General features: G+C 41.9%; 1 protein-coding gene across 2 annotated transcripts in view; it reads right to left on the reverse strand.

The window, feature by feature from the left end:
* Positions 1-15,000, reverse strand: part of LOC115222654 (carboxypeptidase M-like) — a 75,832-nt gene that overhangs the window by 28,851 nt on the left and 31,981 nt on the right. For both annotated transcript variants that reach the window (XM_036511581.1, XM_036511582.1), the window contains exon 5: positions 7,386-7,528. In XM_036511581.1, coding sequence (XP_036367474.1) covers positions 7,386-7,528 — 143 coding nt within the window. The remainder of the gene's footprint in view (positions 1-7,385; positions 7,529-15,000) is intronic.

Genomic DNA, 15,000 nt, shown 5'->3' on the forward strand with positions numbered 1-15,000 from the left:
TAGGGCAGAACTACTCATCAGCTAAATTCTGTGCGAAATTTTGGAGTTGATGGAGGGGAAAGAAAGTCGGAAAAGTAAAAGAAGTAACAGAATCAAAGTATGATGAATCAAGAAGAGAGAAAAAGTTGGAGAGAAAGTGGTCCGTGAGTATCTAGCAAATCAACTCACAGGAATTTCCTCGCCCAGGTGTAGAGGCACATACATGAGGTGGAATCTTGTGATTCAAGACAGTCACATTTCTTCCTTATAAGGATACTTGCAGCGCTGTCGTTTCAAAAAAGGGCAGCTGTCTCAGTACCAACATGGATCCTCAAAGCAATATCATACACCATACTAACTCTACCATATGCCACACAAATACTACCATACATTACCACCAACACTACATAACACCACATCAACACTGCTATAGCTTATACCAATATAATCATACAACCATACAACTCAGTAACACTACCATATACCACACTGACACGCACAACAGCAACACTACCATACATAACACTAACACTACCATATATCACACAAACAGAACCATACGCCACACCAACACTATCATATACCACAACAACACTAGCATACACCACCCCACTCTATCATACGCCACAACAACACTACCATACACACATTAACACTATCATACACAACACCAACACTACCATACACCACACCAACACAACCATACACCAAACCAACACTACCATATACTACACCAACACTACCATACACCAAACCAACACTACCATACACCACATTAACACTACTATACACAACACCAACACTACCATACACCAAACCAACATTACCATACACTACACCAACACTACCATACACCACACCAACACTACCATACGCCACACCAACAGTACCATACACCACACAAACTCTACCATACACCAAACCAACACTACCATACACCACAACAACACTACCAAACATCATACCAACACTACCATACACCACACTAACACTAACATACACCATACCAACACTACCATACACCACAACAACACTAACATACACCACACCAACACTACCACACACCACACCAACACTAACATACACCACACCAACACGACCATGCACCACGCCAACACTACCATACACCAAACCAACACTACCATACACCACACCAACACTACCATGCACCACGCCAACACTACCATACACCACAACAACACTAACATACACCACACAGACACTACCATACATCACGCCAACACTACTATACACCCCATCAACACTAACATACACCACAACAACACTACCATACACTGCACCAACACTACAATACACCACACCAACACTACCTTACACCACAACAACAAAAACATACACCACACAAACACTAACACACACCACGCCAATACTACCATACAACATATTAACACTACAATACACCAAACCAACACTAACGTACACCACAACAACACTAACATACACCCCACTAATATACACTACACCAACACTACCATACACTAAACCAACACTACCATACACAACACCAACACTACTATACACCACATAACACTACCTTACACCACATCAACACTACCATACACCACACCAACACTACCACACACTGCACCAACACTACCATACACCACACCAACGCTACCTTACACCACAACAACACTAACATACACCATACAAACACTACCATACACCACGCCAACACTACCATACAGCACAACAACACTACCATACACTACACCAACACTACCATATACAACACCAACACTACCATACACCACAACAATACTACTATACACCGCAAGAACACTACCATACACCACATCAACACTACCATACACCACACCAACACTACCATACACCACACCAACACCACCATACACCACACCAACACTACCATACACCACACCAACACTACCATACACCACACCACCACTAACATACACCACAACAACACTAACATACACCACAGCAACACTACCATACACCACGCCAACACTACCATACACCACACCAACACTACCATACACCACACTAACACTACCATACACCACATCAACACTTCCATACACCACAACAACACTAACATATACCACACCAACACTACCATACACCACACCTACACTACTATACACCACATCAAAACTAACATACACCACAACAACACTACCATACACTGCACCAACACTACCATACACCACACCAACACTACCTTACACCACAACAACAAAAACATACACCACACAAACACTAACACACACCACGCTAATACTACCATACAACATATTAACACTACCATACACCACACCAACACTAACGTACACCACAACAACACTAACATACACCCCACCAACACTACAATACAGCATATTAACACTACCATACACCACGCCAACACTACCATACACCACATCAACACTACCATACACCACGCCAACACTACTACACACCACATCAACACTACCATACACCACAACAACACTACCATACACTACACCAACACTACCATACAGAACACCAACACTCCCATACACAACAACAACACTAACATACACCACACCAACACTAACATACACCACGCCTACACTACGATACACCACGCCAACACTACCATACACCACAACAACACTAACATACACCACACCTACACTATGATACACCACACCAACACTACCATACGCAACACCAACACTACCATACACCACACCAACACTACCATACACCACGCCAACACTAACATACACCACACCTACACTACCTTACACCACACCTACACTAACATACACCACACCAACACTACCTTTCACCACACCTACACTACTATACACCACATCAACACTACCATACACAACACCTACACTACCATGCACCACACCAACACTACCATACACCACACCAACACTAACATACACCACACTAAAAGTACCATACACCACACCAACACTAACATACACCACACCAACACTACCTTACACCACAACAACACTACCACTACACCAACACTACCATACACCACACCAATACAACCATGCTCCACACCAACACTAACATATACCACGCCAACACTACTATACACCACACCAACACTACCACCCACACCACACCAACACTACCATACACCACACCAACACTACCATACACCACACCTACACTACCATACACCACACCAACACTACCATACCACACCAACACCACCATACACCACACAACACACTACCATACACCACACCAACACTACCATACACCACACCAACACTACCATACACCACACCTACACTACCATACACCACACCAACACTACCATACACCACACCAACACCACCATACACCACACCAACACTACCATACACCACACCAACACTACCATACACCACACCACCACTAGCATACACCACACCAACACTACCATACACCACACCAACACTACCATACACCACACCTACACTACCATACACCACACCTACACTACCATACACCACACCTACACTACCATACACCACACCAACACTACCATTCACCATAACAACACTAACATACACCACACCAACACTACCATACATCACGCCAACACTACCATACACCACAACAACACTACCACTACACCAACACTACTATACACCACACCAACACTACCTTACACCACAACAACATTAACATACACCACACCAACACTACCATACGCCATTCCAACACTACAATACACCACAACAACACTAATATACACTACACCAACACTACCATACACTAAACCAACACTACCATACACAACACCAACACTGCCATACACCACAACAACACTAATATACACTACACCAACACTACCATACACTAAACCAACACTACCATACACAACACCAACACTACTATACACCACATAACACTACCTTACACCACATCAACACTACCATACACCACACCAACACTACCATACACTGCACCAACACTGCCATACACCACACCAACGCTACCTTACATCACAACAACACTAACATACACCATACAAACACTACCATACACCACGCCAACACTACCATACACCACACCAACACTACCATACGCAACACCAACACTACCATACACCACACCAACACTACCATACACCACGCCAACACTAACATACACCACACCAACACTACCTTTCACCACACCTACACTACTATACACCACATCAACACTACCATACACCACACCAACACTACCTTACACCACAACAACACTACCACTACACCAACACTACTATACACCACACCAACATTACCATACACCACACCAATACAACCATGCTCCACACCAACACTAACATATACCACGCCAACACTACTATACACCACACCAACACTACCATACACCACACCAACACTACCATACACCACACCAACACTACCATACACCACACCTACACTACCATACACCACACCAACACTACCATACACCACACCAACACCACCATACACCACACCAACACTACCATACACCACACCAACACTACCATACACCACACCACCACTAGCATACACCACACCAACACTACCATACACCACACCTACACTACCATACACCACACCTACACTACCATACACCACACCTACACTACCATACACCACACCAACACTACCATACACCATAACAACACTAACATACACCACACCAACACTACCATACATCACGCCAACACTACCATACACCACAACAACACTACCACTACACCAACACTACTATACACCACACCAACACTACCTTACACCACAACAACATTAACATACACCACACCAACACTACCATACGCCATTCCAACACTACAATACACCACAACAACACTAATATACACTACACCAACACTACCATACACTAAACCAACACTACCATACACAACACCAACACTACTATACACCACATAACACTACCTTACACCACATCAACACTACCATACACCACACCAACACTACCATACACTGCACCAACACTACCATACACCACAACAACACTAACATACACCATACAAACACTACCATACACCACGCCAACACTACCATACACCACAACAACACTACCATACACTACACCAACACTACCATACACAACACCAACACTACCATACACCACAACAATACTACTATACACCGCAAGAACACTACCATACACCACATCAACACTACCATACACCACACCAACACTACCATACACCACACCAACACCACCATACACCACACCAACACTACCATACACCACACCAACACTACCATACACCACACCACCACTAACATACACCACAACAACACTAACATACACCACAGCAACACTACCATACACCACGCCAACACTACCATACACCACACCAACACTACCATACACCACACTAACACTACCATACACCACATCAACACTTCCATACACCACAACAACACTAACAGATACCACACCAACACAACCATACACCACACCTACACTACTATACACCACATCAACATTACCATACACCGCAACAACACTACCATACACCACACCAACACTACCATGCACCACACCACCACTAACATACACCACACCAACACTACCATACACCACACCAACACTACTATACACAACACCAACACTACCATACACCACACCAACACTACCATGCACCACACCAACACTACTATACACCACAACAACACTACCATACACCACACCAACACTAACATACACCACGCCAACACTACTATACACACCATCAACACTACCATACACCACACCAACACTACCATACACCACAACAACACTACCTTACACCACAACACTAACATACACCACACCAACACTACCATACCTCACGCCAACACTGCCATACACCACAACAACACTACCATAAACTACACCAACACTACTATACACCACGCCAACACCACCATACACCACAACAACACTACCATACACTACACCAACACTACTATACACCACGCCAACACTACCTTACACCACAACAACACTAACATACACCACACCAACACTACCATACGCCACTCCAACACTACCATACACCACAACAACACTACCATAAACTACACCAACACTACTATACACCACACACTACACCAACACTGCCATACACCACACCAACACTATACCACACACACACACCACAACACTAACCTACATACGACAACCACACTACCATACACAACACCAACACTACCATACACCACACACTACACCAACACTGCCATACACCACACCAACACTACCACACACCACAACAACACTAACATACACGACACCAACACTACCATACACAACACCAACACTACCATACACCACACCAACACTACAATAACCCACACTAACACTACCCTACACCACAACAACACTACCATACACCACACCAACACAAACATACACCACACCAACTCTACCTTACACTACAACAACACTAACATACACCACACCAACACTAACATACATCACACCAACAACACCAACACTACCATACACCACACCAACACTACCATACACAACTCTAACACTGTCCTGCACCAACCCAACGATGTCAAATACCACAAGAACACTACCATACACACTAACAACACTAACGTTAATACACCGCATCAACACTGCCATACACAACGCCAACACAATCGTACACTACATCAACCATACCATACAACGCATCAGCACTACCATACACCAAACCAACACAACCTTTCACCACACCAACACTACCATACACTACACTAACACTACCATATATCACACCAATACAGCCATATACAACATCAACACTATCATACGTCACACCGATACTACCATACAATAACAACACTACCATACACTACACCAAAAATACCATACACCACACGAACACTACCATACACAACACAACCACATACAATTCCAACTCCACCATTCATCACACTAACAACCATAAGCCGCACCAACCCTACCATACACAACACCCACACTAACATACACCTCATCAACACTACCACACACAACAACAATACTAACATATACCATACTACCATACTTCACACCAACATAACCATACACCACACAAACCACACCAAAACTACCGCACACCACAAAACTAAGAATTTTCCAATACCTTACTTTACATTACATTGCAGCACACCAACACCAACACTACATAATAATCCCATACACCCATACTAAAACTTTCATACGCAACAACAACGTTTCTATATACCACACCAAAACCGGTATGCCCCACCTGAACATTGCGACGTACGAAACCACTCAACCTGTGCAACATTATTACCATTATCACTCTGAAGACCAGATATTTTCCTCACTGGAAGTACTTACCTTCATATCTTTTAATACATCTTTTTTCTTGATATTTTAAATTATAATTCAACTATTCACTGAAAATTGGTGTTAATATATGAATAGGTGAATTCAAATATATCTCTTACCTTTAATATATAGTTACCGGGTAGTAATAACCGCCAATATTCTCCAAATTTTGAGGACCGAAAAGTTATATATCTGTCGTCAATACTAAGTTTAGCTCTGAAAACTGGGTTCCCGCTTTCATCCATAATAAGGCCTTTTACACCTATGAATATAAAAAGAGAAGATATGATAAGGTTATTTTCGAATGTCACGAACATCCATCAATCTATCCATCTTAACCGACCACTGTTCCTGGGAGGCTCATGTGACAGAGTTCTTAGGTATCTGCTTTATGGGGTTCTGTCCGAAGCAACTGTCTTTGGACTTTCCGCCTGAATTCCAAGAGTGATTACCTAAACCCTTAGATATTTACCATTTCCCTTGTTCTCGGTCAATCCCTAGATTCCTTGCTTGTTGGCTCGGCTTAAAACATTTGCGTCGCAATTATTTCCTCCGACATTCTTATCACATGTCCGTGGCACCGAAGTTGAGACCTCTCTAATTGGAGAAATAACGATTGGACCTGGACAGACTCTTATCTTCGAATTATACACCTTGTTGAATAATATGATTCTCCGGTATCATTCCCATGAATTCCACTTAAGTCACTTGTATTCACGTTTGTTCTCTTTTGTTCGAGATATATCAAAGTAAATGCAAAATGCCTTGCGACGTTTTGAATTTAGTAACGTTTAATATCTTTAACCTTGCTTTCATTGAAATTCTTAGCTGAAGCACAAAGCATTGCAATAAATTAATATTTAAGCTTGTTCACACAGGCGTAGATATGGCAATCGAGTATAGTTATTTGTTAGTGAAGAAGCCCGCTTTCCAATGACATGATATTTTTGAGCTTCACTGCATGGTACCTCACACAGGTATAACTTACAATTTCACACGGCCGACCATGGCTTATGAGTGAATTTGGCAGATCGAAAAATGTGAAAGTGTGTCGTGTGCGTTCGGCTCATCTAACATTTGACCACTTATGTTGGTCTGGTGTTTGATAGTGTTGGTGCAGTGTATGGTAGTTTTGGTGTTGTGTAAATTAGTGTTGGTGTGATGCATGGTAGTGTTAGTGTAGTGTATGGTAGTGTTGCTGTAGCACACGGTAGTGTCGGTGCGGTGCATGGTTGTAATGGTGTGGTGTATGGTAGTGTTGGTGTGGTGTATGGTAGTGTTGGTGTGGTGTATGGTAGTGTTCGTGTGGTGTATGGCAGTGTTGATGTGGTGTATGGTAGAGTTGGTATGGTGTATGGTAGAGCTGGTGTGGTGTATGTTAGTGTTGATGTGGTGTATGGCAGTGTTGGTGTGGTGTAGGCAGTGTTGATGTGGTGTATGGTAGTGTTGTTGTGGTGTATGGTTGTGTTGGTGTGGTATATGGTAGTGTTGTTGTGGTGTATGGTAGTGTTGATGTGGTGTATGGTAGTGTTGGTGTGATGTATGGTAGTGTTGGTGCAGTGCATGGTAGTGTTGATGTGGTGTATGGTAGTGTTGGTGTTGTGTAATTTAATGTTGGTGTGGTGCATGGTAGTGTTAGTGTAGTGTATGGTATTGTTGCTGTAGCACACGGTAGTGTTGGTGTGGAGCATGGTTGTATTGGTGTGGTGTATGGTAATGTTGGTCTGGTGTATGGTAGAGTAGGTGTGGTGTATGGTAGTGTTGGTGTGGTGTATGGTAGGGTAGGTGTGGTGTATGGTAGGGTTGGTGTTGTGTATGGTAGTGTTGGTGTGGTGTAAGGTAGTGTTGGCGTGGTGTATGGTTGTATTAGTGTGGTGTATGGTAGTGTTGGTTTGGTGTATGGTAGTGTTGGCGTGGTGTATGGTAGTGTTGGTGTGGTGTATCATAGTGTAGGCGTGGTGTATGGTAGTGTTGATGTGGTGTATGTTAGTGTTGTTGTGGTGTATGGTAGTGTTGGCGTGGCGTATCGTAGTGTAGGTGTGCTGTATGTTAGTGTTGGTGTGGTGTATGTTAGTGTTGTTGTGGTGTATGGTTGTATTGGTGTGGTGTATGGTAGTGTTGGTTTGGTGTATGGTAGTGTTGGCGTGGTGTATGGTAGTGTTGGTGTGTGTATGTTAGTGTTGGTGTGGTGTATGGTAGTGTTGGTTTGGTGTATGGTAGTGTTGGTGTGGTGTATGGTAGTGTTGGTGTGGTGTATGTTAGTGTTGTTGTGGTGTATGGTAGTGTTGGTTGGTGTATGGTAGTGTTGGTGTGGTGTATGGTAGTGTTGGTGTGGTGTATGTTAGTGTTGGTGTGGTGTATGGTATGTTGGTGTGGTGTATGGTAGTGTTGGTGTGGTGTATGGTAGTGTTGGTTTGGTGTATGTTAGTATTGGTGTGGTGTATGTAGTGTTGGTTTGGTGTATGGTAGTGTAGGTGTGGTGTATGGTAGTGTTGGTGTGGTGTATGGTAGTGTTGGTGTGGTGTATGTAGTGTTGGTGTGGTGTATGGTAGTGTTAGTGTTGGTGTGTGTATGGTAGTGTTGGTGTGGTGTATGGTAGTGTTGGTGTGGTGTATGGTAGTGTTGGTGTGGTGTATGGTAGTGTTGGTGTGGTGTATGGTAGTGTAGGTGTGGTGTATGGTAGTGTTGGTTTGGTGTATGGTAGTGTTGGTGTGGTGTATGGTAGTGTAGGTGTGGTGTATGGTAGTGTTGGTGTGGTGTATGGTAGTGTTGGTGTGGTGTATGGTAGTGTAGGTGTGGTGTATGGTAGTGTTGGTGTGGTGTATGGTAGTGTTGGTGTGGTGTATGGTAGTGTTGGTGTGGTGTATGTTAGTGTTGGTGTGGTGTATGGTAGTGTTGGTGTGGTGTATGGTAGTGTTGGTGTGGTGTATGGTAGTGTTGGTGTGGTGTATGTTAGTGTTGGTGTGGTGTATGGTAGTGTTGGTTTGGTGTATGGTAGTGTTGGTGTGGTGTATGGTAGTGTTGGTTTGGTGTATGTTAGTATTGGTGTGGTGTATGGTAGTGTTGGTTTGGTGTATGGTAGTGTAGGTGTGGTGTATGGTAGTGTTGGTGTGGTGTATGGTAGTGTTGGGTGGTGTATGGTAGTGTTGGTGTGGTGTATGGTAGTGTTGGTGTGGTGTATGGTAGTGTTGGGTTGGTGTATGGTAGTGTTGGTGTGGTGTATGGTAGTGTTGGTGTGGTGTATGGTAGGGTTGGTGTTGTGTATGGTAGTGTAGGTGTGTGTATGGTAGTGTTGGTGTGGTGTATGTTAGTGTTGGTATGGTGCATGTAGTGTAGGTGTGGTGTATGGTAGTGTTGGTGTGGTGTATGGTAGTGTTAGTGTGGTGTATGTTAGTGTCGGTGTGGTGTATGGTAGTGTTGGTGTGGTGTATGTTAGTGTTGGTATGGTGCATGGTAGTGTAGGTGTGGTGTATGGTAGTGTTGGTGTGGTGTATGGTAGAGTTGGTGTGGTGTATGGTAGTGTTGGTGTGGTGTATGGTAGTGTTGGGTTGGTGTATGGTAGTGTTGGTGTGGTGTATGGTAGTGTTGGTGTGGTGTATGGTAGTGTTAGTGTGGTGTATGTTAGTGTCGGTGTGGTGTATGGTAGTGTTGGTGTGGTGTATGTTAGTGTTGGGTTGGTGTATGGTAGTGTTGGTGTGGTGTATGGTAGTGTTGGGTTGGTGTATGGTAGTGTTGGTGTGGTGTATGGTAGTGTTGGTGTGGTGTCTGGTAGTGTTAGTGTGGTGTATGTTAGGTCGGTGTGGTGCTGGTAGTGTTGGTGTGGTGTTGTTAGTGTTGGTATGGTGCATGGTAGTGAGGTGTGGTGTATGGTAGTGTTGGTGTGGTGTATGGTAGAGTTGGTGTGGTGTATGGTAGTGTTGGTGTGGTGTATGGTAGTGTTGGTGTGGTGTATGGCAGTGTGTGGTGTGTTTTATGGTAGTGTTGTGTGTTGTATGGTAGTGTTGGTTTGTGGTATAGGTAGGGTGGTGTGGTGTATGATAGTGTTGGTTTGGTGTTTGGTAGAGTTGGTGTGGTGTATGATATTGTTGGTGTGGTGTGTGCTAGGGTTCGTGTTGGCAAGCCACTTATGTTGGCTTGTTCACGACTTCTTCTTTCAAGGGCTGGATTAGTCAGTAACGTAAACCCTGCGAAACATTTGTAATAACTCTGGCTTTAGCTTGCAAATTAGATGGTGATCCAAACATTTATTGTAAAATACATGAAGTCACAACTCAGCCAGTGATGCCCAGGAGACAGACAGGTCAAGTGTTACAACATCTGTGAACGTGCTAGCAGAACGAAAAATGGGCCACAGGATCACCCGCGTGCATTTGTTCGTGAAAGGTTTACTAAAAGCGTGGCTTCCCATTTATCTACCTCTATCGCCCGCCTTGTGACAAGAAGGTGAAATAGACTTAAGAATCGTATATATATGTTCAGACACTCAGATACATGAGTCTTTCACTTCAACGTAATTTTTTACCGTAATTTTATATCTCCGCGGATTTCCTTTGCGGTAATTAAATTTACTATTGTTCTGCTCATTTTAGTATCAGATTTCAACGGTTGAAGATGTAACCAAATTTATTGCAAGATCTTCAATACCGATTTATGGCTTTACTGACACGCATCACGTTCTTGTGGACAGGAAAAGTAATTTGCAGGTTTAATAATCACCTTGAAAACTTAATTGCAAACCTCTGTACTCTATATTCTCTTCACCTCTTGAAATATCTAGACGAAATCAGAGACTCATTGGTTGTACAGTTTAATAAATTCAAACTACAGTGGTTTACTATGTCTGATTTAGTGATGTACAAATCAATTACTTCAAAGCTATATGCTATAGTCATCGAAGCGGATCAATAAATTAATGCTCATGAACTGAGGCTTTTAGTTTAAAACAAAAAATAATTAAATTATTTAAAAATATTATTATTATTATCATTATTATTATTATTATTATTATTATTATTATTATTATTATTATTATTATTATTATTATTGTTACTATTATTGTTGTTGTTGATGCTGTTGTTGTTGTTGGTGTTGTTGTTGTTATCATTATTATTATTATTATTATAATTAAGGCGGCGAGTTGACTGAATTGTTATCACGCTGGGGGAAAATGCTTTGCGGCCGTGAGTTCAAAGTTCACCTAGGCCGACGTTGCCTTAAATCCTTTAGGGGTCGATAAGATAAATGCCAGTCGAGTACTGGAATTGATGTCATCGACTTACCATTTCCTGGAGTTGCTGGCCTTGTGCCAAAATTTGAAATCATTTTTATCTCTGTTATTGTACTTTCAAACTAGCGACCGTCTATGCAGCCACCGGGGCAGGAGAGCCACACTTATTTAGACGTATAGAAACATTCCTTTAATACAAGGATCGAATCGAAATGGTATTTTAGATAAACATATACATATACACACACATATGTATGTATGTATTTATATATGTATGTTATATACATGTATATCCAGACATACACATTTTCTTCTCTCCTTGTTTTTCTGTGTCCCCTTTCTGTAGAGAGCGTAGGCTCGAAACGTAAAAGACTTTTTCTATCCTGAGCGTTATACTAATACATCTGTTTGTTTTGTTACACCACCTGTCTTCGTCTTTTGTTTTTTCGTAACTCTTCCATATATATATATATATATATATATATATATAATATATATATATATATATATATATATATATATATATATATATATATGGGGAGAGTGTTGATGTATTTAGGTTGTTTTATCCTTGGGCTTGTTCTTTGATTATTATTTTGTTAGCTGTATCTGTGGCGTGCTGTTTGAATTCCAAAAATTTTAGCTGGGGGTTATTATAAATTTGTTTATGGTAAGTTGTCGGGCTGGTGGTATATGTATTTGTTTTATTCTTAACCTTTATGTGTTACGGCCATTGGACTACGGTCACGCTGCACCTTCGTTTAGAAGGATTTTAGTCGGACAACTCGATCCCATTACTAAGTTTTTAAAGCCTATCTTTCTCTTATTTAGGAATAAGTTACTGGGACGAAAATAATCCAGCACTGGGACAAACGCAAATATTCACGCATGGCTGTATACACATACATATCTATCTACCTATCTACTTCTCCCCCCTTTCTCTCTCTCTCTCTCTTAATATATCTGGAGTGATGTGTTCGTGCGCACATGGTATTTCATATTTCAAATTCCGCCGAGGTCGACTTTGCCTTTCATCCTTTCGGAGTTGATAAATTAAGTACCAGTTACGCACAGGGGTCGATATAATCGACTTAATACCTTTGTCTGTCCTTGTTTGTCCCTTCTGTGTTTAGCCCCTTGTGGGTAGTAAAGAAATAGGTATTTCATTTGCCATTACGTTCTGAGTTCAAATTCCGCCTGAGGTCGACTTTGTCTTTCATCTTTTCGGAGTTGATAAACTAAGTACTATTTATGCACTGGGGTCGATATAATTGACTTAGTCCGTTTGTCTGTCCTTGTTTGTCCCCTCTGTGTTTAGCCCCTTGTGGGTAGTAAAGAAATAGGTATTTCATATTTCTGAAAATAAATGTGTATGAGTGAAGGCCAGAAGTGAAACAATCTTTCGAAAAAACTCGAAAAGTCATGCGGGTATGGTCAGTTATCGTTAGTTTTAGATTGCGTATAGCTACCTACGTTATATTCTAATTTTCGCTAACTCAGCCATAAATCTATATGGTAAATATACATATTGACAGTCCGAATTTAGCTTAGTCATTCGGCGATGGAGTAGTTACTACTGACGAGTCTGCAATTTACAGACGAAACTAGTCAAGCTCAGTGATTCTACCTTCGATTGCGGGGCGGTTATCTCCTCTGTCAGTAAATTAAAATGGGCTTCCTTACAATTCTAAGGGCGTTGATTCTTATTTCTAGCTATATAGGTGATAATTTGTGATTAGAAGTGGTCGTAAACCGAGATACTACTATATTAAATGAATATGAGAAAGAGAAAATAAAGCACGATTTATTCGTGATCAGAGCTGTACTACTGCACGAAAGGGTGCTGAAAAATTCTTGGCGTTGGGTAATAGAAAATACAGAAAGATCAGTTAACTATAATTTTATTCAACACATTCGCCTCTCAGATTCACGCACTTATTGCAGCAGTCCTTCATTTTTTAGTAAGCCCTGTAAAAGAACTCGAAAACTTGCGCTTCGAACCAGGTCTCTCGCGATATCCTTAAAGCCAGGAAGATTTCAGCACCCCATCGTGAATATATATATATATATATTAATAGTTATCGCCAAACTAATATGGCAGTCCATAAATATAAGACTAAAACTGTCGCTGATTAGCTCCCAGAGGCCATCGCCTCTAGCTAGCTATATGACACACGAACCTGCGTCCATTACAACCTTCGAACAGGGGAGGTCAGCCGCTTCACCTTGCTGGTCAGACATCTGCAGATATGTTTCAGGGTTGTTGCCCTTTTATCAATGTTCGAAGGTTGTATGGACGCAGGTTCGTGTTCATATAACTAGCTAGGCGATGACCTCTTGGGGCTATCAGCGACAGCTTAGTCTTATATTTATGGACTGCCATATTAGTTTGGCGATAACTATTAATATCCAGTAACGCTGCCGTAATCTCCTTTAGAGAGACTTAGTAATTTTAATATTTCTATTATTGAAAACAAGTGGATGTAGTTCACTTATACTAGGTAAAT

This window comes from Octopus sinensis, linkage group LG20 (assembly GCF_006345805.1).
Source record: "Octopus sinensis linkage group LG20, ASM634580v1, whole genome shotgun sequence".
NCBI classification, from domain to species: Eukaryota; Metazoa; Mollusca; class Cephalopoda; order Octopoda; family Octopodidae; genus Octopus; species Octopus sinensis.